Genomic DNA, 25,183 nt, shown 5'->3' with positions numbered 1-25,183 from the left:
CCTCGAGGGCGCACTCCAACCTAAACTCATACACACCAGTGACCCCGAGGAGCCACAAGAACCTCAGAAGGCAAAAAAAACAAGGCTGAAGGGCAGTGCAAGCAACCAACGCGCAGAAGGGCCAATAAAAGGCCACCAAGGCAGACTTCAACCAAAAACGCAGACGGCAACGAAAAACAGAGCTCCAACGGAGCAATGGGATAAACGCCTCCCAAAGAGCACACCAGAATCGACCACCAAAACTCACGGGAGGAGGAGGGCGGAGTCCTGCAAGGAGCTGCTGAATTGCAGAATCACTTGAGTGTTAAACTGCAGGACTCCGTCGAAGGGCAAATCAACCAAGCTCTCCCGGATATTTTCTGGGATATTTTCTGGGGAGACACCATCCCGCAACCAGGCATGGCGGTGGTGGACAACCGAACACGGGCGACGGAGTCCGCGACATCCAGAGCTGAGTGCACGATAAACTATGCCAACTCGCGACCATCGAGCATGTGGCTCCGCAAGGCCGCCACCGCACTGTCCCCAGAGATGCGGCGCAGAAGAGACTCTGTGGAATCTCAGAGGGCAGAGGTAGCCCTAGCCAAAACACAGAGCGCGTTGAGCACCGCAGAGCGGCGCTCGAAGATGCAAAAACATTACGGCCCCAAGTGTCTAACCAACGAGCTTCCCATGACAGGGGGGAGCAACACCGAGGGCAAGGACGGAAAGGCAGCCTGAAGAACGGGGCCTTGGGCAGAAGGATGGGAAGAAATGCAAGTGGGCCCATGTGGAGCCGGGCGGTGGAGCCGAAGCAGTGGCAGAGGCACTGGGGCCCCCTTGGCAGGGCACCCCTACGCCCCCAAAAGGGAATCATGGAGCAAAGCTTCAAAAGAAAGCAAAGGCTCCCCCCAGCAGAGCCCTGGTGGAGACCTAATACCATCTGTCTGAGTCGAATAGTGTATTTACTTCTGGGTTATCTTGGACTTCACCATGGAAGTTAAAGTCGCCCAATAATATGAAGTTATTGGAGGTAATGGCCTGCGTGGCAATAATTTCTGTTAGGGCCGTGGTAAAGTTGAGTTTCGATTTGGGGCCTGGTGGTCGATAGAGCAAGCATGAGACTATAGGGGACATGACACTATCGGGGACATGAGACTATCGGAGACACTTGTACCCTGAACATACCTAGTTCCATCATATCATTGTTTATGGACGCTGTCCATTGGACTTTAAGTTTCTTTTTGAAAGCAATACCTATGCCGCCTCCTACTTTTTTCTTTCTATCAAGTTGAATGAAATTATAATCTGTGGGAATAGCTATGTTAACCGCAGGTATATTAGTAGGATTGAGCCATGTTGCTGTAAGAAAACATAAGTCCGGTGAGAGGGTATTAATCAAATCCCATATCTCTATCGCGTGCTTCGCGAGAGATCGGACATTGCACAGAATATGGGTGAGGATCAACTGGCAGTCCGCGGGGTCCGCTAGGGGAAACATCCTACTTGGGGGTTCCCCTTGCATGCCTTGGAAGTGACATGAGTTGCACGACAGTGGTCCCTCCAACAGGACAGGGAAGGACTACTAGTAGAACTTTTTGGCATATTTCGCCTAATGAATCGAAGAGTTTCTTATGAATACGAGTGGGTTTTTAAAACATTCAGCGTGGGTGAGGGTGTCTGGGCAGCATCACCCACCTCCTGTCGCGGTCTGGCGCGGACGGGCGCAGACGGGCTTGCCTTCGGCGCGCCCGCTGCGCGTGTCTGCTTCTAGCCCGGTCTGGTGTCATCCTTATATGGGGCCGTCTGGTGGGGTCCCGAGCAACTAGTGCGCCGACCCTGCACCCTCCCTAAGATGGCGTCTCCCTCTTGCCCGGTCCTTCCCAGTCTCCCTCCGGCACCAGAATCGGCAGAGACGGAGAAACGGGAGGATCAGGGCTAACAGGGGCACAAAAGTAATGCAGGTGGGTCAAATATTAAAATCGTGGCAAGCTGGGGCACAGTACAATTTAAAAAAAAGGAAAAACAGAATCACGTAATCTGATTCCCTAAGTCACAAAGTATTTACAAAATCACGCAGTAGTACGGGGTCCAGGCTTTCCACCTCAGGTTACTTTTCAAGGACCGGCGTGGTTCGAGCTGGCTTTTTTATAGCCTAAGCCTGGTGGGGTCCCGAGCAACTAGTGCGCCGACCCTGCACCCTCCCTAAGATGGCGTCTCCCTCTTGCCCGGTCCTTCCCAGTCTCCCTCCGGCGCCAGAATCGGCAAAGACGGAGAAACGGGAGGATGGGTGCAAACAGGGGCACAAAAGTAATGCAGGTGGGTCAAATATTAAAATCGTGGCAAGCTGGGGCACAGAACAATTTTGTATGGTATGCGGAAGGAGATTCTCTTGTTGAGGTATTGGGGTCCGGTGTTGTGGAGGCATTTGTAAGTGTGGGTATCTTGAAGCTTTGGTTTTCTATTTTACAGACACCTCTCTTGGTGGTAACTTGTCCATGCGAGACTTTTTTGGGTGATGCTCCTGTAGAGCATTGACGTGCTTTGTCATTGTCTTGGACTTTGCTGTGTTTTTTAGCACCAGCAGTTCATGCTGGGAGTGAAGGGTCTATTTGTTCTCAAACAAGTTGCGCTGGTCCGAATAGGCGTATTTTGCGCCACACTCTGGGCACTTACTAATAAGTCTCTCCCTCTTCCCTTTCATCACTAGGAGCCGAGCATTATCATCCACCCGGTGGAAGGGGTGCAGATGAGCTGGCCGCCTCGGTCGATGAAGTGTAATTGGCTTGAAAATTCGATGATCCAAGTCATCGAGTGAGTACTGGGCGTAGAAAAGGCTCTGTGACTGGTCTGTGTCGAGAAGTCGCACGGAGCTCTGATGCGATCTGTCCAAGCCATATGGTGGAAAAAAACTATTATGGAATCTTTGAGAATGTGCATTCAGTCTAAGAGGAGGAGCCTCAACGCCATGTCAGCAACCAGAACCTTTCCAAGAAAAACATGTTTTTGCATCCAAGCAGTACACTACATGGCAAGAATTTGCATAGCATGCCTATCTGCAGCCAACACTCACTACCAAGGTTTTTTTCTTTTTTAATATATATCCTTGAAGCAGGGAAGATTGTGATTTTAGCACAGCAAACCTTTTATTGAGGACATACTGAGGAAAAAAGGACAATCCCTTTTTTGCACAGCACTTTCTTTAAATGTTTCCCCCAAAACACATTTAGCTATATTTGAGCTATTTTCTTAGTCCCCTCTAGGGAAATCCACAAATCCTGGGTACATTTAGAATCCCCATGGTGTTGGGATAATAAGGACACAAATTTGTCGTAATATGTTTATCACCCAAGGAATGATGATACCATTGGCTCTACTCAGTCAAAATTGTATAAATAAGTAGAAATTACCAAGTGGAGCCATTTTGCCAGCTTTGAAGAAATGCAAATGCCCTGTATTATGAGTAACACAGATAAAAGTAGGCATTATAGAGCAGGGCAAATGGTGCGGACGTAGCAAGACAAATCACAAGAAGAATCCATACCCTACAGTAACAGCTGAAACAAGCATTTTCAATGCAATAGGTCTCGCATTAGGAAAGTTTGAGCTATTGGTATTGTAAATGACACATTTTTTATTTATGTGTTGGTTTTGAAAATAGCGAAATTAATAGCTTTGTCATTTACAATGCCAATAGTTTTAACTTTCGCAAATGTGACACCTATAGCATTTGTAATGCAATATGTGTTGTATTTACATGACTTAGATGTATTAATATTACAAATAACAATGGCTTTAATTTTTTGTAATAACTATTACTTAAATAAAAGTTATTGTAATTTATAATGGCAATAGCTTAAACCTTTGTAAATACATTTTGGGAAGATTATGTTCAGTGTATTTTATTGTGATGAAAATCCAAGAACAGAAGTGAAATATTAACATCTTTTTGTGACATTTGTAATAAAGCTTGAAACATTGAGAGAACATATTAGAACCAGTTGTTGTTGAATGGTTTCACAGAGTGATGCTGTGGCCTTCAGTGGTGCAGAGTGATGCTGTGGCCTTCAGTGGTGCAGAGTGATGCTGTGGCCTTCAGTGGTGCAGAGTGATGCTGTGGTCTTCAGTGGTGCCGAGTGATGCTGCGGCGTTCAGTGGTGCCGAGGGATGCTGTGGCCTTCAGTGGTGCCGAGGGATGCTGTGGCCTTCAGTGGTGCCGAGGGATGCTGTGGCGTTGAGGGATGCTGTGGCGTTGAGGGATGCTGTGGCGTTGAGGGAGGCTGTGGCGTTGAGGGAGGCTGTGGCGTTGAGGGAGGCTGTGGCGTTGAGGGAGGCTGTGGCGTTGAGGGAGGCTGTGGCGTTGAGGGAGGCTGTGGCGTTGAGGGAGGCTGTGGCGTTGAGGGAGGCTGTGGCGTTGAGGGAGGCTGTGGCGTTGAGGGAGGCTGTGGCGTTGAGGGAGGCTGTGGCGTTGAGGGAGGCTGTGGCGTTGAGGGAGGCTGTGGCGTTGAGGGAGGCTGTGGCGTTGAGGGAGGCTGTGGCGTTGAGGGAGGCTGTGGCGTTGAGGGAGGCTGTGGCGTTGAGGGAGGCTGTGGCGTTGAGGGTGGCTGTGGCGTTGAGGGAGGCTGTGGCGTTGAGGGAGGCTGTGGCGTTGAGCGGTGCTGTGGCGTTGAGCGGTGCTGTGGCGTTGAGCGGTGCTGTGGCGTTGAGCGGTGCTGTGGCACTGAGCGGTGCTGTGGCACTGAGCGGTGCTGTGGCACTGAGCGGTGCTGTGGCACTGAGCGGTGCTGTGGCACTGAGGGTGGCTGTGGCGTTGAGGGAGGCTGTGGCGTTGAGGGAGGCTGTGGCGTTGAGCGGTGCTGTGGCGTTGAGCGGTGCTGTGGCGTTGAGCGGTGCTGTGGCGTTGAGCGGTGCTGTGGCGTTGAGCGGTGCTGTGGCACTGAGCGGTGCTGTGGCACTGAGCGGTGCTGTGGCACTGAGCGGTGCTGTGGCACTGAGCGGTGCTGTGGCACTGAGCGGTGCTGTGGCACTGAGCGGTGCTGTGGCACTGAGCGGTGCTGTGGCACTGAGCGGTGCTGTGGCACTGAGCGGTGCTGTGGGGTTGTGGGGTGCTATGGCATTCAGTTGCGCTAAGTGATTCTGTGGCACTGAGTGGTGCTGTGGCGCTGTGTGGTGCTGTGGCGCTGAGTGGGGCTGTGGCGCTGAGTGGGGCTGTGGCGCTGAGTGGGGCTGTGGCGCTGAGTGGGGCTGTGGCGCTGAGTGGGGCTGTGGCGCTGAGTGGGGCTGTGGCGCTGAGTGGGGCTGTGGCGCTGAGTGGGGCTGTGGCGCTGAGGGGGGCTGTGGCGCTGAGGGGGGCTGTGGCGCTGAGGGGGGCTGTGGCGCTGAGGGGGGCTGTGGCGCTGAGGGGGGGCTGTGGCGTTGAGGGAGGCTGTGGCGTTGAGGGAGGCTGTGGCGTTGAGGGAGGCTGTGGCGTTGAGGGAGGCTGTGACGTTGAGGGAGGCTGTGGCGTTGAGTGGTACAATGCAGTAGGTCTCGCATTTATGCGTGTTTGAGCTATTGCATTGTAAATGACAATGCCTTTTATTTATGTTTTTGTTTGTAAAACATAAATAAAAGGCATTGTCATTTACAATGGCAATAGCTTAAACTTGAATAAATGGGAGACCTATTGCATTGTAAATGCTTGTTTTGCCTTGTGTGGCCGTATTGTAGGAGTGCTAATAGCTGTGGGGACTATGGGCAGTCACGGGAAGCACAAGGGGAGGAGAACTTGGAAGGGAAAGGTGAATTAATTTTACAGATGGCGCAGTGCGGTGAGGTGCTCTTGGATGCCGCTCAAACACAAACACATTTTTTTTTTTAAAGCTGGCTCCACTAAACAAGCAATGCGTGCAACTAAATAAATAATTAAAAGCGGGCCGAAGTGAAAGGGGAGAAGAACCTGGCAGGGAATGGGGGGGTTTGAATTTACAGATGCAGCAGTGCGGAGATGGGATCTTGGGTGGCGCTTGAACACATAAAAAAACAAGATATGTTCATGTGAGAAACAGATCTGGAGGTATTCTATTGGAGAAAATATCCAGTGGTTTAATTGCGCAGGAGCTGACTGTGGACACCTATAGATTAATTAGATCGTCTTCCCATTTTTTTGTGACGCTGCAACATAAATGTAAAGAATAATGTTTTGTATGTCTTAGAATGCTTAAAAATGTGTTGAAAGTAGTCACTGCCTGCTCCCCCTCAAAGCATGCCCCAAATGTTATTTTGCTGGAAAATGTCAACTTTCCTGAATTGTAATAGTCATGTGACAATATAAAACAAGAGGCTCCGAACCAAATAAAACAAGCATTAGAAATGCAATAGGTCTCGCAGCATTAGAGTTAGTGCTTTTAGAATTGTTAATGGTTTTTTTTGTAAATCTTTAGCATGAGGGTGAGGGTGGGTGAGTGAGGGTGAGGGTGAGTGAGGGTGGGTGAGTGTGAGTGTGAGTGAGGGTGAGTGTGGGTGATTGTGGGTGGGTGTGAGTGTGGGTGAGTGTGGGTGAGGGTGAGGGATTGAGGGTGAGGGGTTGAGGGTGAGTGAGGGTGAGGGGTTGAGGGTGAGTGAGGGTGAGGGGTTGAGGGTGAATGAGGGTGAGGGAGGGTGAGGGGTTGAGGGGTTGAGGGTGAGTGGGGGTGAGTGAGGGTGAGGGGTTGAAGGTGAGTGAGGGTGAAGGTGAGTGTGGGTGAGTGTGGGTGAGTGTGGGTGAGTGTGGGTGAGTGTGGGTGAGTGTGGGTGAGGGGTTGAGGGTGAGGGGTTGAGGGTGAGGGGTTGAGGGTGAGGGGTTGAGGGTGGGTGAGGGGTTGAGGGTGGGTGAGGGGTTGAGGGTGAGTGAGGGTGAGTGAGGGTGAGGGGTTGAGGGTGAGGGGTTGAGGGTGAGGGGTTGAGGGTGAGTGGGGGTGAGTGAGGGTGAGGGGTTGAGGGTGAGTGAGGGTGAGGGGTTGAGGGTGAGTGAGGATGAGGGGTTGAGGGTGGGTGAGGGTGAGGGTGAGTGAGGGTGAGGGTGAGTGAAGGTGGGTGAGGGGTTGAGGGTGATTGAGGGTGAGGCGTTGAGGGTGAGTGAGGGTGAGGGGTTGAGGGTGAGTGAAGGTGAGGGTGAGGGGTTGAGGGTGAGTGAGGGTGAGTGAGGGTGAGTGAGGGTGAGTGAGGGTGAGGGGTTGAGGGTGAGGTGTTGAGGGTGAGTGAGGGTGAGTGAGGTGTTGAGAGTGAGTGAGGGTGAGGGTGAGTTAGGGTGAGGGGTTGAGGGTGAGTGAGAGTAGTTGAGGCTGAGTGAGGGTGAGTGAGGGGTTGAGGGTGAGGGTGAGGGGTTGAGGGTGAGTGAGGGTGAGGGGTTGAGTTAGGGTGAGGGGTTGAGGGTGGGTGAGGGTGAGGGGTTGAGGGTGAGTGAGGGTGAGTGAGGGTGAGGGGTTGAGGGTGAGTGAGAGTGAGGGTGAGTGAGAGTGAGGGTGGGTGAGGGTGAGGGTGAGTGATGCTGAGGGGTTGAGGGTGAGTGAGGGTGAGGGGTTGAGGGTGAGTGAGGGTGAGGGATTGAGGGTGAGTGAGGGTGAGTGAGGGTGAGGGGTTGAGGGTGAGTGAGGGTGAGGGGTTGAGGGTGAGTGAGGTTGAGGGTGGTTGAGTGAGGATGAGTGAGAGTGAGGGTGAGTGAGGGGTTGAGGGTGAGAGGGGTTGAGGGTGAGTGAGTGAGGGTGAGGGGTTGAGAGTGAGGGTGAGTGAGGGTGAGTGAGGGTGAGGGGTTGAGGGTGAGTGAGGATGAGTGAGAGTGAGGGTGAGTGAGGATGAGTGAGAGTGAGGGTGAGTGAGGGGTTGAGGGTGAGGGGTTGAGGGTGAGTAAGGGTGAGGGTGAGTGAGGGTGAGGGTGAGTGAGGGTGAGGGTGAGTGAGGGTGACGGTGAGTGAGGGTGAGTGAGGGGTTGAGGGTGAGGGGTTGAGGGTGAGGGGTTGAGGGTGAGTGAGGGTGAGGGTGAGTGAGGGTGAGGGGTTGAGGGTGAGTGAGGGTGAGTGAGGGTGAGGGGTTAAGGGTGAGTGAGGATGAGTGAGAGTGAGGGGTTGAGGGTGAGTGATGGTCAGGGTGAGGGTGAGTGAGGGGTTGAGGGTGAGTGAGGGGTTGAGGGTGAGTGATGGTCAGGGTGAGTGTGGGTGAGGGGTTGAGGGTGAGTGAGGGTGAGTGAGGGTGAGTTTGAGGGGTTGAGGGTGAGGGGTTGAGGGTGAGTGAGTGAGGGTGAGGGGTTGAGGGTGGGTGAGGGGTTGAGGGTGAGGGGTTGAGGGTGAGTGAGGGTGAGTGAGGGTGAGGGGTTGAGGGTGAGTGAGGGTGAGGGGTTGAGGGTGAGTGAGTATGAGTGAGAGTGAGGGTGAGTGAGGGGTTGAGGGTGAGTGAGGGGTTGAGGGTGAGTGATGGTCAGGGTGAGTGAGGGTGAGTGAGGGTGAGTTTGAGGGGTTGAGGGTGAGGGTGAGGGGTTCCTCTCGGAAAAGCTAGCAAATGCCCCCTGGCCGCATGAGAACGACACAACGCTGTGGCCTCCGCAGAGGGTGTTCCATACACACAACCACTTGCTGTAGTGCTTTGTCCACTTGTAACGGAATCTGGAGAAGGCCGGGGGTGAAATGTCAACAGAGGAAAGAAAGCAAACTCAACCTGGGGGCCGGAGCTGGAAGCCATTTTATTATCATAACACCCCTCTTAGCGCTGTATAGACAGATAAGACAGAAACGGGGCTCCAGTTACGAGACGCATGTCTTCAAAATTGCACCCATGACATTTTGTTCTAGTGTTCCTGGTGTCCCGGGTACATGTATTGACACAGCCCCCTGTATTAAACTGAAGTAGCCTATAATTGGGTACATGCACTGAGCTGTCATGAATCCTACCCCCACCACACAAAGGTGGTCTCTTACCCCTTAAAACGGTTCAACACACTGTGTAGAGGAGACGCCAACTTCACGCATATCTATGCGAACAACAAATCTATGGTTCCAATCGTGGAGTTTAAGAAATTCTTCAAAATACACCACATGGGTTCGTGTGGTGTTCGAATTCTAAAAAGTCAGAAAAAAAAAAACGATCTATTAGTAGATCGATCCCAGTACTGAAAGCTACTTATCTAATTCAAGCAGTGTCCAAAAGATATAAGATAAAGTCCGCAATATAACACCAACCAACCGTACCTGTGTAGAATCACCCTCGATGAGACTCGCGTCCTCGACCCGGAAGTGACTACCACCCGACCCGGAAGGCAAGGTTATAGCCTCCACAGGTAGAGAAAGCCTAGAATGCGAACCTCCGTTGTGGATGGCGAGATAAACAACGGGCTGAATTACCGCTGCGGAGGTTAAAAGTCCCGAAAATATAATTAGGGAGGTTCGGAGTCTCGTTAGTAAAAGTGAAAACCGACAAGTCAAAAGTATAATGAAGCGGCTCCAACTAAATCTTAAGGCCGTATTACGGCTATCCTGACAAAAATGCTCATGTACATAAAAGGCCACCATTAGTAGCACACAAAGGTCCCCATGTAACACAAAGAAAGCGGAAAAGAAAGGGCATTGTGAATAACGAGAAGTTGTAAAACGAAGAAAGAGTGTTATAGCAAGGCAATATGAGAGGCAGGCATGGGAGGAGAGGAGGAGGGGGGAGGAGAGTAGGGGAGGCACGGCCTAGCGGCCGTGCAATCAAGTAGTGAGGGGGCGGAGTTGTGGGAAGGCTGAGAGAGAGAGTAGGCGGCTGGGTGCATGTGCACGCGCATTTAAGCTCAATGCGCATGCGCATTGTGAGGGTGAGGCGTTGAGGGTGAGTGAGGGTGAGGGTGAGGGGTTGAGGGTGAGTGAGGGTGAGTGAGGGTGAGTGAGGGTGAGGGGTTGAGGGTGAGGTGTTGAGGGTGAGTGAGGGTGAGTGAGGTGTTGAGGGTGAGTGAGGGTGAGGGTGAGTTAGGGTGAGGGGTTGAGGGTGAGTGAGAGTAGTTGAGGCTGAGTGAGGGTGAGTGAGAGTGAGGGTGAGTGAGGGGTTGAGGGTGAGGGTGAGGGGTTGAGGGTGAGTGAGGGTGAGGGGTTGAGTTAGGGTGAGGGGTTGAGGGTGGGTGAGGGTGAGGGGTTGAGGGTGAGTGAGGGTGAGTGAGGGTGAGGGGTTGAGGGTGAGTGAGAGTGAGGGTGAGTGAGAGTGAGGGTGGGTGAGGGTGAGTGAGGGTGAGGGGTTGAGGGTGAGTGAGGGTGAGGGCGAGTGAGGTGTTGAGGGTGAGTGAGGGTGATGCTGAGGGGTTGAGGGTGAGTGAGGGTGAGGGGTTGAGGGTGAGTGAGGGTGAGTGATTGAGGGTGAGTGAGGGTGAGTGAGGGTGAGTGAGGGTGAGTGAGGGTGAGGGGTTGAGGGTGAGTGAGGGTGAGGGGTTGAGGGTGAGTGAGGGTGAGGGATTGAGGGTGAGTGAGGGTTTGAGGGTGAGTGAGGGTGAGGGATTGAGGATGAGTGAGGGTGAGGGGTTGAGGGTGAGTGAGGGTGAGGGGTTGAGGTTGAGTGAGTGAGTGAGTGTGAGTGAGGGTGAGGGGTTGAGGGTGAGTGAGGGTGAGGGATTGAGGGTGAGTGAGGGTGGAGGGTGAGGGTGAGGGGGTGAGGGGTTGAGGGTGAGTGAGGGTGAGGGGTTGAGGGTGAGTGAGGATGAGTGAGAGTGAGGGGTTGAGGGTGAGGGGTTGAGGGTGAGGGGTTGAGGGTGAGTGAGGGTGAGGGTGAGTGAGGGTGGCTACGGTATGGGATGTCTCATATTAAAATTACGTGTGACCTGTGAAAACGTGAGTGAGATACCGGCATGCCATGTTCTCTTGTACAAGCGCATTCGGGTGTTCAACAATGCCATAGTGGGCCGGTTCATGGCTACGTGTTGTATCATAAAAATAGTGCAAATGCTCATGTTTAAAAACGTCAAAGCCAAAGGAAAGTGCGATTTAATTTTAAAATCAAATAAGTAGAAAAAAATATATAATTAACAGCCATTAGGTTTAAAACAGAACCAATGCAAGGAAAGGTGTATTTTAAAAGGAGAATAATGATGTTAAAAATCGAACACAACACATAAGGAGGTCCAAGCCCAACGAGCGTGTAATACAAAATAGCAGGTAGCCAAGCAAAACTATCAAAAGTCTATTGTCATTTAAATGAACCCCGGCTGATGCTAGAAAATGGCCAGGTGCTCGTGCTGTGATTTAGCGCTGGTATTGAGTTCCATGAGTGAGGGTGAGTGAGGGTGATGGAGTGAGGGTGATGGAGTGAGGGTGATGGAGTGAGGGTGATGGAGTGAGGGTGATGGAGTGAGGGTGATGGAGTGAGGGTGATGGAGTGAGGGTGATGGAGTGAGGGTGATGGAGTGAGGGTGATGGAGTGAGGGTGATGGAGTGAGGGTGATGGAGTGAGGGTGATGGAGTGAGGGTGATGGAGTGAGGGTGATGGAGTGAGGGTGATGGAGTGAGGGTGATGGAGTGAGGGTGATGGAGTGAGGGTGATGGAGTGAGGGTGATGGAGTGAGGGTGATGGAGTGAGGGTGATGGAGTGGGGGTGATGGAGTGGGGGTGATGGAGTGGGGGTGAGTGAGGGTGAGTGAGGGTGAGTGAGGGTGAGTGAGGGGTTGAGGGTGAGGGGTTGAGGGTGAGGGGTTGAGGGTGAGTGAGTGAGGGTGAGGGGTTGAGGGTGAGTGAGGGTGAGGGTGAGGGGTTGAGGGTGAGTGAGGGGTTGAGGGTGAGGGGTTGAGGGTGAGTGAGGGGTTGAGGGTGAGGGGTTGAGGGTGAGTGAGGGGTTGAGGGTGAGGGAGGGTGAGTGAGGGTTAGGGTGAGGGGTTGAGGGGGAGGGGTCGAGGGGGAGGGGGTGAGGTGTTGAGGGTGAGTGAGGGTGAGTGAGGTGTTGAGAGTGAGTGAGGGTGAGGGTGAGTTAGGGTGAGGGGTTGAGGGTGAGTGAGAGTAGTTGAGGCTGAGTGAGGGTGAGTGAGGGGTTGAGGGTGAGGGTGAGGGGTTGAGGGTGAGTGAGGGTGAGTGAGGGTGAGGGTGAGTGAGGGTGAGGGTGAGTGAGGGTGAGTGGTTGAGGGTGAGTGAGGGTGAGTGAGGGTGAGGGTGAGTGAGGGTGAGTGAGGGGTTGAGGGTGAGTGAGGGGTTGAGGGTGAGTGAGTGAGGGTGAGGGGTTGAGGGTGAGTGAGGGTGAGGGGTTGAGGGTGAGTGAGGATGAGTGAGAGTGAGGGGTTGAGGGTGAGTGATGGTCAGGGTGAGGGTGAGTGAGGGGTTGAGGGTGAGTGAGGGGTTGAGGGTGAGTGATGGTCAGGGTGAGTGTGGGTGAGGGGTTGAGGGTGAGTGAGGGTGAGTTTGAGGGGTTGAGGGTGAGGGTGGGTGAGGGTGAGGGGTTGAGGGTGAGTGAGTGAGGGTGAGGGGTTGAGGGTGAGTGAGGGTGAGGGGTTGAGGGTGAGTGAGGTTGAGGGTGGTTGAGTGAGGATGAGTGAGAGTGAGGGTGAGTGAGGGGTTGAGGGTGAGTGAGGGGTTGAGGGTGAGTGAGTGAGGGTGAGGGGTTGAGAGTGAGGGTGAGTGAGGGTGAGGGGTTGAGGGTGAGTGAGGATGAGTGAGAGTGAGGGTGAGTGAGGGGTTGAGGGTGAGGGGTTGAGGGTGAGTGAGGGTGAGGGGTTGAGGGTGAGTGAGGGTGAGGGGTTGAGGGTGAGTAAGGGTGAGGGTGAGTGAGGGTGAGGGTGAGTGAGGGTGAGGGTGAGTGAGGGTGAGTGAGGGGTTGAGGGTGAGGGGTTGAGGGTGAGTGAGGGTGAGGGTGAGTGAGGGTGAGGGGTTGAGGGTGAGTGAGGGTGAGTGAGGGTGAGGGGTTGAGGGTGAGTGAGGATGAGTGAGAGTGAGGGGTTGAGGGTGAGTGATGGTCAGGGTGAGGGTGAGTGAGGGGTTGAGGGTGAGTGAGGGGTTGAGGGTGAGTGATGGTCAGGGTGAGTGAGGGTGAGGGGTTGAGGGTGAGTGAGGGTGAGGGGTTGAGGGTGAGTGAGGATGAGTGAGAGTGAGGGTGAGTGAGGGGTTGAGGGTGAGTGAGGGGTTGAGGGTGAGTGATGGTCAGGGTGAGTGAGGGTGAGTGAGGGTGAGTTTGAGGGGTTGAGGGTGAGGGGTTCCTCTCGGAAAAGCTAGCAAATGCCCCCTGGCCGCATGAGAACGACACAACGCTGTGGCCTCCGCAGAGGGTGTTCCATACACACAACCACTTGCTGTAGTGCTTTGTCCACTTGTAACGGAATCTGGAGAAGGCCGGGGGTGAAATGTCAACAGAGGAAAGAAAGCAAACTCAACCTGGGGGCCGGAGCTGGAAGCCATTTTATTATCATAACACCCCTCTTAGCGCTGTATAGACAGATAAGACAGAAACGGGGCTCCAGTTACGAGACGCATGTCTTCAAAATTGCACCCATGACATTTTGTTCTAGTGTTCCTGGTGTCCCGGGTACATGTATTGACACAGCCCCCTGTATTAAACTGAAGTAGCCTATAATTGGGTACATGCACTGAGCTGTCATGAATCCTACCCCCACCACACAAAGGTGGTCTCTTACCCCTTAAAACGGTTCAACACACTGTGTAGAGGAGACGCCAACTTCACGCATATCTATGCGAACAACAAATCTATGGTTCCAATCGTGGAGTTTAAGAAATTCTTCAAAATACACCACATGGGTTCGTGTGGTGTTCGAATTCTAAAAAGTCAGAAAAAAAAACGATCTATTAGTAGATCGATCCCAGTACTGAAAGCTACTTATCTAATTCAAGCAGTGTCCAAAAGATATAAGATAAAGTCCGCAATATAACACCAACCAACCGTACCTGTGTAGAATCACCCTCGATGAGACTCGCGTCCTCGACCCGGAAGTGACTACCACCCGACCCGGAAGGCAAGGTTATAGCCTCCACAGGTAGAGAAAGCCTAGAATGCGAACCTCCGTTGTGGATGGCGAGATAAACAACGGGCTGAATTACCGCTGCGGAGGTTAAAAGTCCCGAAAATATAATTAGGGAGGTTCGGAGTCTCGTTAGTAAAAGTGAAAACCGACAAGTCAAAAGTATAATGAAGCGGCTCCAACTAAATCTTAAGGCCGTATTACGGCTATCCTGACAAAAATGCTCATGTACATAAAAGGCCACCATTAGTAGCACACAAAGGTCCCCATGTAACACAAAGAAAGCGGAAAAGAAAGGGCATTGTGAATAACGAGAAGTTGTAAAACGAAGAAAGAGTGTTATAGCAAGGCAATATGAGAGGCAGGCATGGGAGGAGAGGAGGAGGGGGGAGGAGAGTAGGGGAGGCACGGCCTAGCGGCCGTGCAATCAAGTAGTGAGGGGGCGGAGTTGTGGGAAGGCTGAGAGAGAGAGTAGGCGGCTGGGTGCATGTGCACGCGCATTTAAGCTCAATGCGCATGCGCATTGAGCTTAAATTTATCGTGCACTGCAAGGAATCGCCACGATTCCTTGCAGTGTGGATAAAGAGCCGATAAGTGCCAATACTCTCGCCTTGCTCGATGCGCATGCGCATCGACAGGCGAGACCTAAAACGAGTCTTGAAAGCATGCCTGTGCCTCTGCTATTGGGAGTGCTTAAGATCAGTAGTGGGAAATTGTGGAAAGTTATCATGTTGGCTGTAAATATGCTTTTGGTCTTTGGAAATGGGCCGCGGGAGCTTGAGGCGGAAATAACATTGTTTACATCACGTCCCTCTAGAGAGGCCCTTCGATGAGAAGCTAATGAGAGTCGGTAGGCTGCATGTAATTGACATCTAGATACATGTCTGACAGGAAGAGAAATTAGATTCTCTTATTTAAAGGGGAGCTCAGATGCCAGCACCGGAGGGGAAAGCACTGGGTGCGGAATATAGGAACAAGTTAAAGAGACACACGGCGATGAGAAATGATTTGGCCTTTGGGCAGCAGTCACAGAAAGTGCGTATATATCTGGTTTTCCAAGTTAGATGGGTGGAAGGGTCCGCCAGTGTCAATCATTTCTTCAGGATACAACATAATCTAGTTGGTGAGGCGTCGCGCTTCAAGAGCCTGGTGGGGGGGCAGGGGACCCGGAGGGAGGGAAGGAGCATATGGGGATGGGGTGTGAGTGAGGGGGAGCAGAAGCCTTTGATGTGGTGTGCGAAGCCAAGCGCGCACTGGAGAAGCGTCACGTTTCAAGAGTTAACATGTGAACCCAAGAGTTAACCCAAGTGAGCAGCACATCACTGATCTAGTTCTGTCAACTTTTGAAAAACGCCTGTCTGAGGCTCGTCAGAAGTGTAAAAAACTGAAGGCATGTACGAGAGTAAACACGCAATGTAGATAACTGCGAGGCCGATTGTTTAAACCTCAGACGTCATATGAATACCAACATGATTGACATGGAAAGAGGAGTTGAAAGGATCGGCCGTCAATAATGGCCATATTGTGATTGGCTGCAAGTATACATGTATAGGGATGTGGCTCGAGCTGCCGACTTTGAGCGTAGGAAACAGTGTTTGAGTCCCGCCGGCTCTATTTTAAAAATGCAGACGTAATAATTAAATTTAAAGGCATCCACGATCCGTGAAACAAACATTCTGGAGCAAAATAAAACAAGGGTTGGGGCAATGCACGGAGCACCCGGCATCAAACCACCCTGATCAAAGAGATTCAAATGCTGCTAGAAAGCCAAAGCGGGAGGGGAAAGTGCAGGGATGCATGGAAAAAAGCCCTGGAACCACATTAGATTAGAAATGCCCTCTGAGTCGGATTAGCAGGAAACCTAGAAATGCAAATGCTGTGTGTGAGCTCCAAAAGTGAAGAGTCAACCAAAACAAGCTGGGCCTGAAGAGAAGAGAAGGGCAGAAGCGAGCTGGCGTAGGAAACAGTGTTCGAGTCCCAAAAACAAGTTGGATGGGGGTGGGAGGCGGGGGAGAAGGGGAATGAGCGAGTGGGAGGGAAGCGCTGGTGAAGTGTCGCGCTTCAAGAGCCTGGTGGAGGGGGGGGTGGGGGGGCGGGGAGCCAGTGAATGGGAGGGAGGAAAGGAGCATTGGGGATGGGGTGTGAGTGAGGGGAGCAGAAGCCTTTGATGGTGTGCGAGGCCAAGCGCGCGCTGGTTAACATGCAATGTGAGAAATCCGCATGGAATCTGCTTGGTCAGAGAGTTTGTTTCAACTACATTACTCTCAACTATTTATCCCTGCGGGATATAATAGTCAAGACCTAAAAAAGATTGGAAAAATATGCTTTTGGGGATTTTCACTGTATTAGCAGGGATTTTTCTGCACTTATTTTACAACACTGAAAGTAATAAAGTCAGATGAAAGAGGAAAACAAACTAATCTGTGACAAAAACATGTAAGATAAGCAAATGCTTACAGGTTCATTACAAAGAGAACATATATAACATTCTGGTGGTATTGAACCGGGTACATTTCCCAGATCCTTGTAGGAATTTCACTTTGAAAACACTTTTTGAGATGAATACACCTAATGAAAAAATGGAGTAATTACCGAATAAAAGAACAGTCTTCACCGTTCCAATAAGTGGAGCTGCAAGCAAAAGACTCACACTTTTCTAAGGTACAAGTGAAATGTGGGGTTTTGCACCAAACTGACCACAAGTGCACAACAGACAATACTACATATGGGATACATATCTATGCATATTTATCAGCCACCATCCTATGATGTTCACAGGATGGACACTGAAAAGACTCCATTTCTTTTAATCTCAAACTGTTACCTTTAACAACAGTTTAAGTGTGCTTGGTGATCTGTACACATGTAATATTGGCATAAAGCACAAGAAATAGCTTCAGTCCATGACCGGAATTCCCATCTCATCCTGAGTTGTGTGGGTCTGAGAAACACTATTAATACTGCAAAGGTGTGGGTTTGTAGGTTAAAGCAGTGTGTAAATCAGAGGTCAACTGTAATGAAAACCATTTGTATATCAGTTACGTCAAGTCCAATATACATTACAATGGATAAAACTCCAACTTAAAATATGGATTCTTAACACATGTAAATGAACATATATGTTAAAAGTATTTCTGAATGACATACCATTTCCATGTTGTCATCGATGGCTTTCATCTGGATTTTTAATTTATTCACTTCTCGGTCATAGCTTTTTTGAGGAACAGCAAGGTCATACATCGTCAATGACCAGAATGTTGCATAGAATTGAGGACTGATATCATCCCAAACTTTAGGCAGATGTAAAGAGACCACAGCTTCATGAACTGGAGCCATTACTAAATCACAGGACGTGATATACTTGTGAACCTTTTGCTGCTGTTTGTTACCCTTCTCAGCCTTTTTGAGTTCATCATATTTAGACTGCAGAGTAAGAAATGCATTATTTTAGATGATGCATGTTTGACATCATAACCTAGTTCTATTCACATGTAAAATCATATTTAAAAGCCTAAAGTTCAACATAGGTTAAGAGTTTAACAATAGTGGCCGAAGTTATGAAAATGTATTTGTAAACAAATGGCAGACATCAGATTATTTTAGAGTGCTTCCGAGAAAATACAGCAACAAAATACTAAAAATCCATAGCATTTAAGAGAAATCATTTATCTTTTAACAGCAGCTACTAGGAAATCTCTACATGATACAACTTATCCATTTTGAGAAGCATCACCAGTCTTGAGCCGATGAGGTCACAATTCACAATTTTTACTTTTTCAACTACCTCACTACCGTTCCTGCTAACTTCAAATTCATCCTAGATGGTACCCATGCACTCCAATGCATTAAGCACTTTACATACGGAAAAGGAATCGTTATGCTAGCAATATGGCTCTTAAAACATTAATTGCTGAATTCTGTAATAAAACCCCCCTGAAATAAAAAGTCCTACAAAACAAGATCGTGAGACTAAAACTGGAAACATGCATGCAAAACATTTACAGGAATGTATCCTGCAGCCTCTCTATAAGGTCCTCAAACCTTTTGCCTTCACCCCTCCGGTTTCTGAACCAGTTGCGTTTGCTTTCAGAACTCTGCCCACTTTACTACTGCTAACCAGTGCTAAAGTACTTGTGGTCTCTCCCTTAAACAGTAAAATTTGCTTACACTCAATTGGCACATCGAATTTACTTTCAAGTCCCTCGTAAAGTGGCACTACATGCACCCAGAGTCTGTTAGGTGGTCCTGCAGCACTAAATGAGCCACCCATTTAAGTAGACCGTTAAACATGTCTCAGCTCTGCCATTGCAGCCTGTGTGTGGTTTTACAATACCGTTTAGACCTGGCAAAATAAACCTTTTGCCAGGACCAAACCTTCCTTTTTAATACAAATAAATCACCCCTAGGGCAGGATCTGGACTGCCTACTGGGCAGGGTGCTATGCATTTTAGAGGGTGGACATGAACTTTCAAGTTGTACATGTCTTGATAGTGAAAACCTCTTACATGTGTTCACTACTGCAATCCCTACCTCTCTCAAACTGGTGTTGTGGTTTAAAGGGACCTTGAAACTACCCCCTCCCCACCCCCATCATCAGTGCGTTATACATGGGCCCTGGGTTTTTTGGGCTTATTCCTCCCTCTTTATCTTGACCTTGCACTTCCTGTACTATAACCACTACTGGCTGTGGAATCATTGCTGGATACGTCTGAATCTCTCTTTGTTGTCACAGGGGGGTATGAATTTTGGATCTGAGTAAGGATAGGTCTTAACAAATGAAAAAAATGCTTAAGATCCATCTGGAATTTCTGAACCTTCTGTTGGGTTAAGTTGTCCTTATACTCATTGATCTCTTTATTAAGTTCATCTAACTTTTTCTTATAGCCAGTAATGGTGGTTTTGATATGGCTTTCTGTAAGTTGTATTTCAACCAGCATGGTCTCAGAAAGCCTTAATGCTGTTTTGATGATCAACACAATCCAGTCGCGTATACAGTGCCACGCGATCTGGGCCCAATCTTTCCTTAACACAGGGTCCTCTGGGAAGATCTGTGATGCGTTAGTGACCAGTAAACCCTTTAGTGCCATGTTGTTTCTTAGATATTCTTTTAGGATAGTCCCATGCAGTATCGTCCTAATCCTAATAATTTTTATTTCAGTAAGCTTGTCCCAATCAGTTGTTTGTGATATTGTCTCTGCTATACTTGCATGAGTGAGATAGAATCCGTTTTCACACCATGAGAACATTTCTTACGAACGCTCTATCATACATCTCCATCCAACTCCCGGCCCCGCCCCCTACTGACATAGTCACGCGCGGACGTGACCACATCACACGTGACATACCCGGAAGGCCACTGGAACCAGTCCGGGTTAAATACCGATGAGGTGCGCACACGGTGATCCTCGGTTCGCCGTGAAAGGTTCACAGAATAGTCATACAAGTGGGCTGCATGGCTTGACAGAGTAAATAGACCAGGTGTCATGCGGGTGGGCTCCAAAGCTCAACGGACTATTCTTAAGTTATGTGCTGTGCGAACACTACAATCTAATGTCTTGCTTATCTCCATAGTGTGACCAAATCGAGTCTCTAGTAAGCCCGAGTTTCCCCTATTCTATATGGCAGTCTTTTGAAGGACAAAACAAGCATGCATGCACTTTTAACCTAAAACTCTCACTTTTAATATATGCTCATTCTAGGAATTGAGCAATAAGATACCCACCGTCAAGAATGTTGTGTGTGGGTTGAAATGGGGTGATTACCAGTCCACAGTGAATGAACGACTGGCAGATATCATTCACCTTTGTTTCACAGACGCATGGTACGCCGTGCATGTAATGCCCGAAACACAGTGCACACCACGTTTACCTAAACAACTACTTTGAGCCATGTATGGGAGGAACATTTAAAACAACTCAAGGCACACGTAATTGATTTGACCTACATGTGATTGTTTATTTCTCTTTCAGATTCTTCCCCATCAGCAGTTGATGAGAGGTCGCCATACTGTGAGTACACGGTGTGATATTTGAGTGACCCAGGGTTGGGTACACCTAAGCGCATGTATACCACTCTGGTCACATAGCTAGGTCCTGATGAAAACCTGTTAATATCGCCGATAGGTTGAAACATGTAGACCACGATCACTTTTTATCGCCACAAAGATACCGGAGGTCAATCTAGCCTAGCACGGTATCTTATACTGTTTTTAATATTGTCTTGTTGCTCCATATTAAAGCATTTTTGGAAGTTAAATTAAGACACATTTTAATTAATTTGCTTTCATTCACCTGCACCACTGTTGCGACTAAAACCTGCTCCACTGTAATCAGGGGTTGCAGGACACCCGGATAGCAATCAGCAATTCGGGTGGGACCCCAATAATGAAGCATGTCACCAACTAGGTTGGTGAGTGAGGAGTCTTCTTAGAAAAGGAAAAACTTCTCTCCTTTTTGGTGTGTCTTCTCCTATACCACGCGGACACTGTCTTCAGGGTATACTCCTTCAATTGTTTGATAAATTTCCCTGCCGTAGCCTCTTTTGTAATGTTGACTCCCACTGCGTTTTGCTCTCGGGAGCGAGCAGCAGCGCTCAGGGCGGCAGCTGCAATCGTCTAGGGTCTGGTTACTGTTTACAGACAACGCGCCGTGCTTTCGTTTTTTTTTTAACACTGTTTTTAGCAGGAACACTAGCGCTCATGTTTTGAGTCGCTCTGTGCTTCTTTGGTCAGCGGTTGCATAGAGCCCTTGAGGAGAGATGTTTCTGTGCATATATGCATGGATGTGCAAAGCCTGGGTCTTTAGTCGCAGGAAGCCAAAGATGTGCACATATGAACACACTGAAATGATTTTATGCCCACAAGGCAGTCCTGTGTGGACATGAGAGCCGATGGGGAACTCAAAGTGGGACCCTTCGTGGGCGCGCACAGGGTGACAGTACAGCAATGACTGCACACTTACACAAAGTAGGAATCCCTTGTGTGCTCACACATCCAGAGCAATTTGACTCGGTGCACACACACACACACAGCAAAACGGCCCGGTGTATGCACCTAAAGTAAAGTGACCATATATACACACACAAAATTACGTAGTGCACATACCCTATGTTGACCATATCCGTATACACAAGATGGCGCTGTGCTGATTGCTGGCCCCTGCAGTGCTGACCTTAACCCCAGGAGCTTTACTCCCACACCCAAGTGGCCTGCACGCCATCAGTCCCTAATCAAAGGCCCCCTTTGTCCCATTGGCTAACATTGGCCACCTGCACTCTGCACCCGGCCGCCCAAGAGCCGCTGGTGGAGTAACTTAAGTGCCAATCTAGACCTTTGGGAACGTTAGACCTAACCCTCAAAAATCCCACTCGTAAGTTGTGTACTTTCCTGAGATACCACTAACACCTTTTCCCCATAGGAACCCATGTTAAGATATTTTGGGCCTAAACATTTTCTCTGTATTGAACTGATGTTTGTATGAAAAGAAAGTAACTGCTGTAACTTCAACTTGTCGTACTTACCTGCAAGTGACAAACCCTATTGTATGGTATCTTAGCATACCACCTCAAGTACTCAAAGTAACTAAAACGTAATCCAAGAGTAATGAAAAGTAATGTCTATGTAATTTAAACCATTTCTAGAGCATATACACACCTGTAACGATTGAAATTTCAACCCCAAACGCATTTCCTTCAGCAGTCTTGCATCTGAGAGTATATTTTACTTAGCTGTGCCAAGTCCTGCTTGATTCTTAAAATAAAATTTAACTATACCTTTTTTATACTTTAACTAATTGGTCTTGATTCTGTTTCTGAGTTTGTGCCATCAGCCTTGATTCAGTGGATACAATAAATGCTTAACACACGCTCTGGATAAGCCGAACTGCTCGCCTACACTACCACAAAGAGCTGTTAGCACTTACCTAATGTAGCCTATGCTATACCTCTGGGGAATACCTGGACTCTGTGCACACTCTACCTTACTTTGGTATAGTACATACAGAGGATGCTTCCTACAGTTGTGGTAAAATTAGCAACTCTGAGACATGGTGATGCCCGCTTCCCACAGGAAGTGGTCCTCAAGGAGGTGTAGTGACCCCAATGGGTAGGAAGGCCATTGGCTTCTACCCTTCACTTCCCTTAACGCCCCTAACTATAGTATTTAGGTGGCCCCCTGTAGGAAGCTGGCTCTTTATAGGATATACCAAAAAGAGGTGTCATGCAGAGTGTCAAGGTATTTCCTTATTACTGGACAGGGGGTTTGCTCTAGCAATCCCAAGGTACTCTTCTAGGGGGTAGTGTGGTCGAGCAGACTTAGGTTTATCAGAGACGACTATTGGACATCGGCAAAATAAACACAGTCAATAAATGATGCACACAACTCAAGAAGGAGATCCTCAGCAAATTATAGAAATAACAAGTGTCATATATGATTACGCACCAGAATCGATACTATTTAGTACATTTTGCAAGAGACGGAAAATACTACTTACCAGTACGCATCTGTTCTTGGCATGTAGAGCTGCAGAGTCCTACACTTAGCAATAGATCGCCACCTGGTGTTGGGCTCGGATGATTGCAGGTTGTTGTCTTCTTGGAAGAAGTCTTTGTAGTCACGAGATAGGGGACTCCTCCCTTGGACAATACTGCGCATGGTCATCGACTCCATCCTCAGATTGTTTTTCGCCATGATGAGAAATGATGGAGTTAGTAGAAGTAAAGAGAAAGGATGTCCATGCGTGTGCATCTAAGTAAGATGAGTACTGGAACGGATACAAGTCCCGGGGTGGCGGGAGGGCGTGTAGGACTCTGCAGCTCTACACGCCAAGAACAGATGCATACTGGTTAGTAGCATTTTCCGTTCGAGGCATATGAGCTGCAGATCCTACACTTAGCAACGATTGTGCAGCAGTGTCTCCCTTAGCGGCGGTCGCTTGTATCCATTGCAGCATACTGAAATAGTGTTTTAAGGATAGCTTGGGGCCCACTGCAGCTTGCTGCTTGGCTTGCACATCAACACAATAGTGTTTAGTGAATGTGTGTATTGTAGACCATGTTGCTGCCTTGCATATGTACTCTAGTGGTATGTTTCCTAAGAAAGACATAGAGGCTCCTAGTTTACGAGTAGAGTGTGCTCTAGGAGGAACTGTTAGTGTACGCTTAGCTTTTTGATAGCATATTTGAATACACTTTACAATCCATCTGGCAATTCCTCCTTTAGAGATGGGATTGCCTTTGTGTGGTGGAGAGAAAGATACAAATAGTTGTTTTGTCTTTCTGAAGGATTTGGTCCTGTCTGTGTAGTATAGTAGAGCTCTTCTCACATCTAAAGTGTGTACAGCCCTTTCTGCAACAGAGTCTGTTTTTTGAAAAAACACTGGTAACTCTACTGATTGGTTAAGGTGAAACGGAGTAATCACTTTTGGCAGGAATTTAGGATTGGGTCTAAGAACCACTTTGTTAGGATGTATTTGTAAAAATGGTTCTTCTATTGTGAATGCTTGTATTTCACTAACTCTTCTGAGAGAGGTGATGGCAACAAGGAAAGCAGTTTTCCATGTTAGGAATTGCAGTTCACACTTATGTAACGGCTCAAAAGGGGGTCCCATGAGTCTTGTAAGGACCACATTTAGGTTCCATACGGGAGTAGGTGGTAACATAGGTGCTAGATGCAGGCGTATGGAAGAATAAGCCAAATTGGACCTTTGTAGGTGTAGAAGGTAGCAAATGATATTTTGGATGGAAACATCCAATGGATCAATGTGATTGTTATTACAGTATATTGCAAACCGTTTCCACTTAGCAGCATTTCATGCTCTGGTAGTGGTTCTTCTAGCTTCTTTAATTATATTCATACAGTCTGGTGGTAAATTTAAGTAAACAACTCTAGGACTTCAGGAGGCAGATCGCCAAATTCAGTTGGCTTGGTTCTGGGTGCCTTATTTCTCCATGGTTTTGTGTTAACAGGGAGGGCGTGAGCCGTAATTTCTGATGTGGAACCAGCGAGAGATCTAGTAGCGTGGTGAACCAAAGCAGACGTGCCCATGTGGGGGCCACTAGTATTAGTTTGAGAGACTGTTGTCTGAGCTTGCGTACTACTAGTGGAATGAGTGGGAGAGGCGGAAAGCGTACGCAAATCTGCCTGACCAGTTCATCCATATTGCATTCCCCTCCAACCGTGGGTGTGGAAACCTGGCGGCGAAGGTTGGGCATTTTGTGTTCTCGTGGGTGGCAAACAGGTCTATTTGTGGATGCCCCCACATTTAGAAGAATGGTTGAAGAACTTGTGGGTGCAACTCCCATTCGTGAATAAGTTGTGACTGTCGACTCAACAGATCTGCTATCTGGTTGTGAATTCCTGGAAGGTGTTCTACTGTCAGATGTATGTTTTGAGGGATGGCCCATCTCCAAATGTTCTCTGCAAGTTGGGACAGTTGCAGAGAGTGTGTCCCCCCTGTTTTTGTATATAATACATGGCTGTCATATTGTCCATCCGGACTAGGACAGCTTTGTTTTGGATTTGTACTTGAAAAGTTTTGAGTGCTAGGAAAATTGCTAGCAACTCCAAATGGTTGATGTGGAACTGTTTCTGTTGATTGTTCCACTGGCCTTGTGTGGTATAATGCAAGAGATGGGCTCCCCATCCTGTGAGGGATGAATCTTTCGTGAGCACTGTGAGAAGTTGGCCTGATATATAGTGCTCACTATTCTAGTGATCACTGTGTATCATACCAAACGACCCTTATTGATGATTGGCTGCAAGTCAAACTTCTAGACCAGCTATCCTAGTAGCGTGGACAAAAGCAGTCTTTAGGCTAAACTCTAGAGGGCGTGTTAAGCCAGCTGTTTTACCGTCACATATACCCCTTGAACACCAAGTGAAAGGACACCACACAAGTTGTTATGAAAAATAAAGGATATTTATTTATAACAAGTCTACCCTGAACTCTTTATGAGTCAGGGAGCTAAGCACAATACAAAACTCTTAAGAAAATACTTCAGTTGCACAATGTACACAAATACCCGAGGGGCACGAAAAACCATTTACTCTGAAAGTGGAATGCGAAATACTAGCAGGTAAGTAACAAGATCCAGAGGCTTCAGGATCGCTAGGACTACACTACTAAACACTAAGGTTAGGAGCAGGAGGCCTAGGGAGATCGGGTGCAGAGTGTGCACTCTCACGCGGGATGCGGGACAAAGTCTATGGAGGCTAGTATTTCTAAAGTTACTGTTTTCGGACGAATCCGACTAGGTAGACTTAAAACGAAAAAGGATCTGGAC

At 48.9% G+C, this 25,183-nt stretch overlaps 1 protein-coding gene across 2 annotated transcripts in view; it reads right to left on the bottom strand.

Annotated features, from left to right (window-relative positions):
• The window catches only part of THOC2 (THO complex subunit 2), a 1,289,207-nt gene that overhangs the window by 593,480 nt on the left and 670,544 nt on the right, over positions 1-25,183 (bottom strand). For both annotated transcript variants that reach the window (XM_086918507.1, XM_086918508.1), the window contains exon 22: positions 17,051-17,326. In XM_086918507.1, coding sequence (XP_086774633.1) covers positions 17,051-17,326 — 276 coding nt within the window. The remainder of the gene's footprint in view (positions 1-17,050; positions 17,327-25,183) is intronic.

The sequence above is a fragment of the Lissotriton vulgaris genome, chromosome 4_1, assembly GCF_964263255.1.
Source record: "Lissotriton vulgaris chromosome 4_1, aLisVul1.2, whole genome shotgun sequence".
In the NCBI taxonomy this organism is placed as follows: Eukaryota; Metazoa; Chordata; class Amphibia; order Caudata; family Salamandridae; genus Lissotriton; species Lissotriton vulgaris.
The sequence above is the reverse complement of the archived record's forward strand: the minus strand, read 5'-3'. Positions and strand labels throughout refer to the sequence as shown.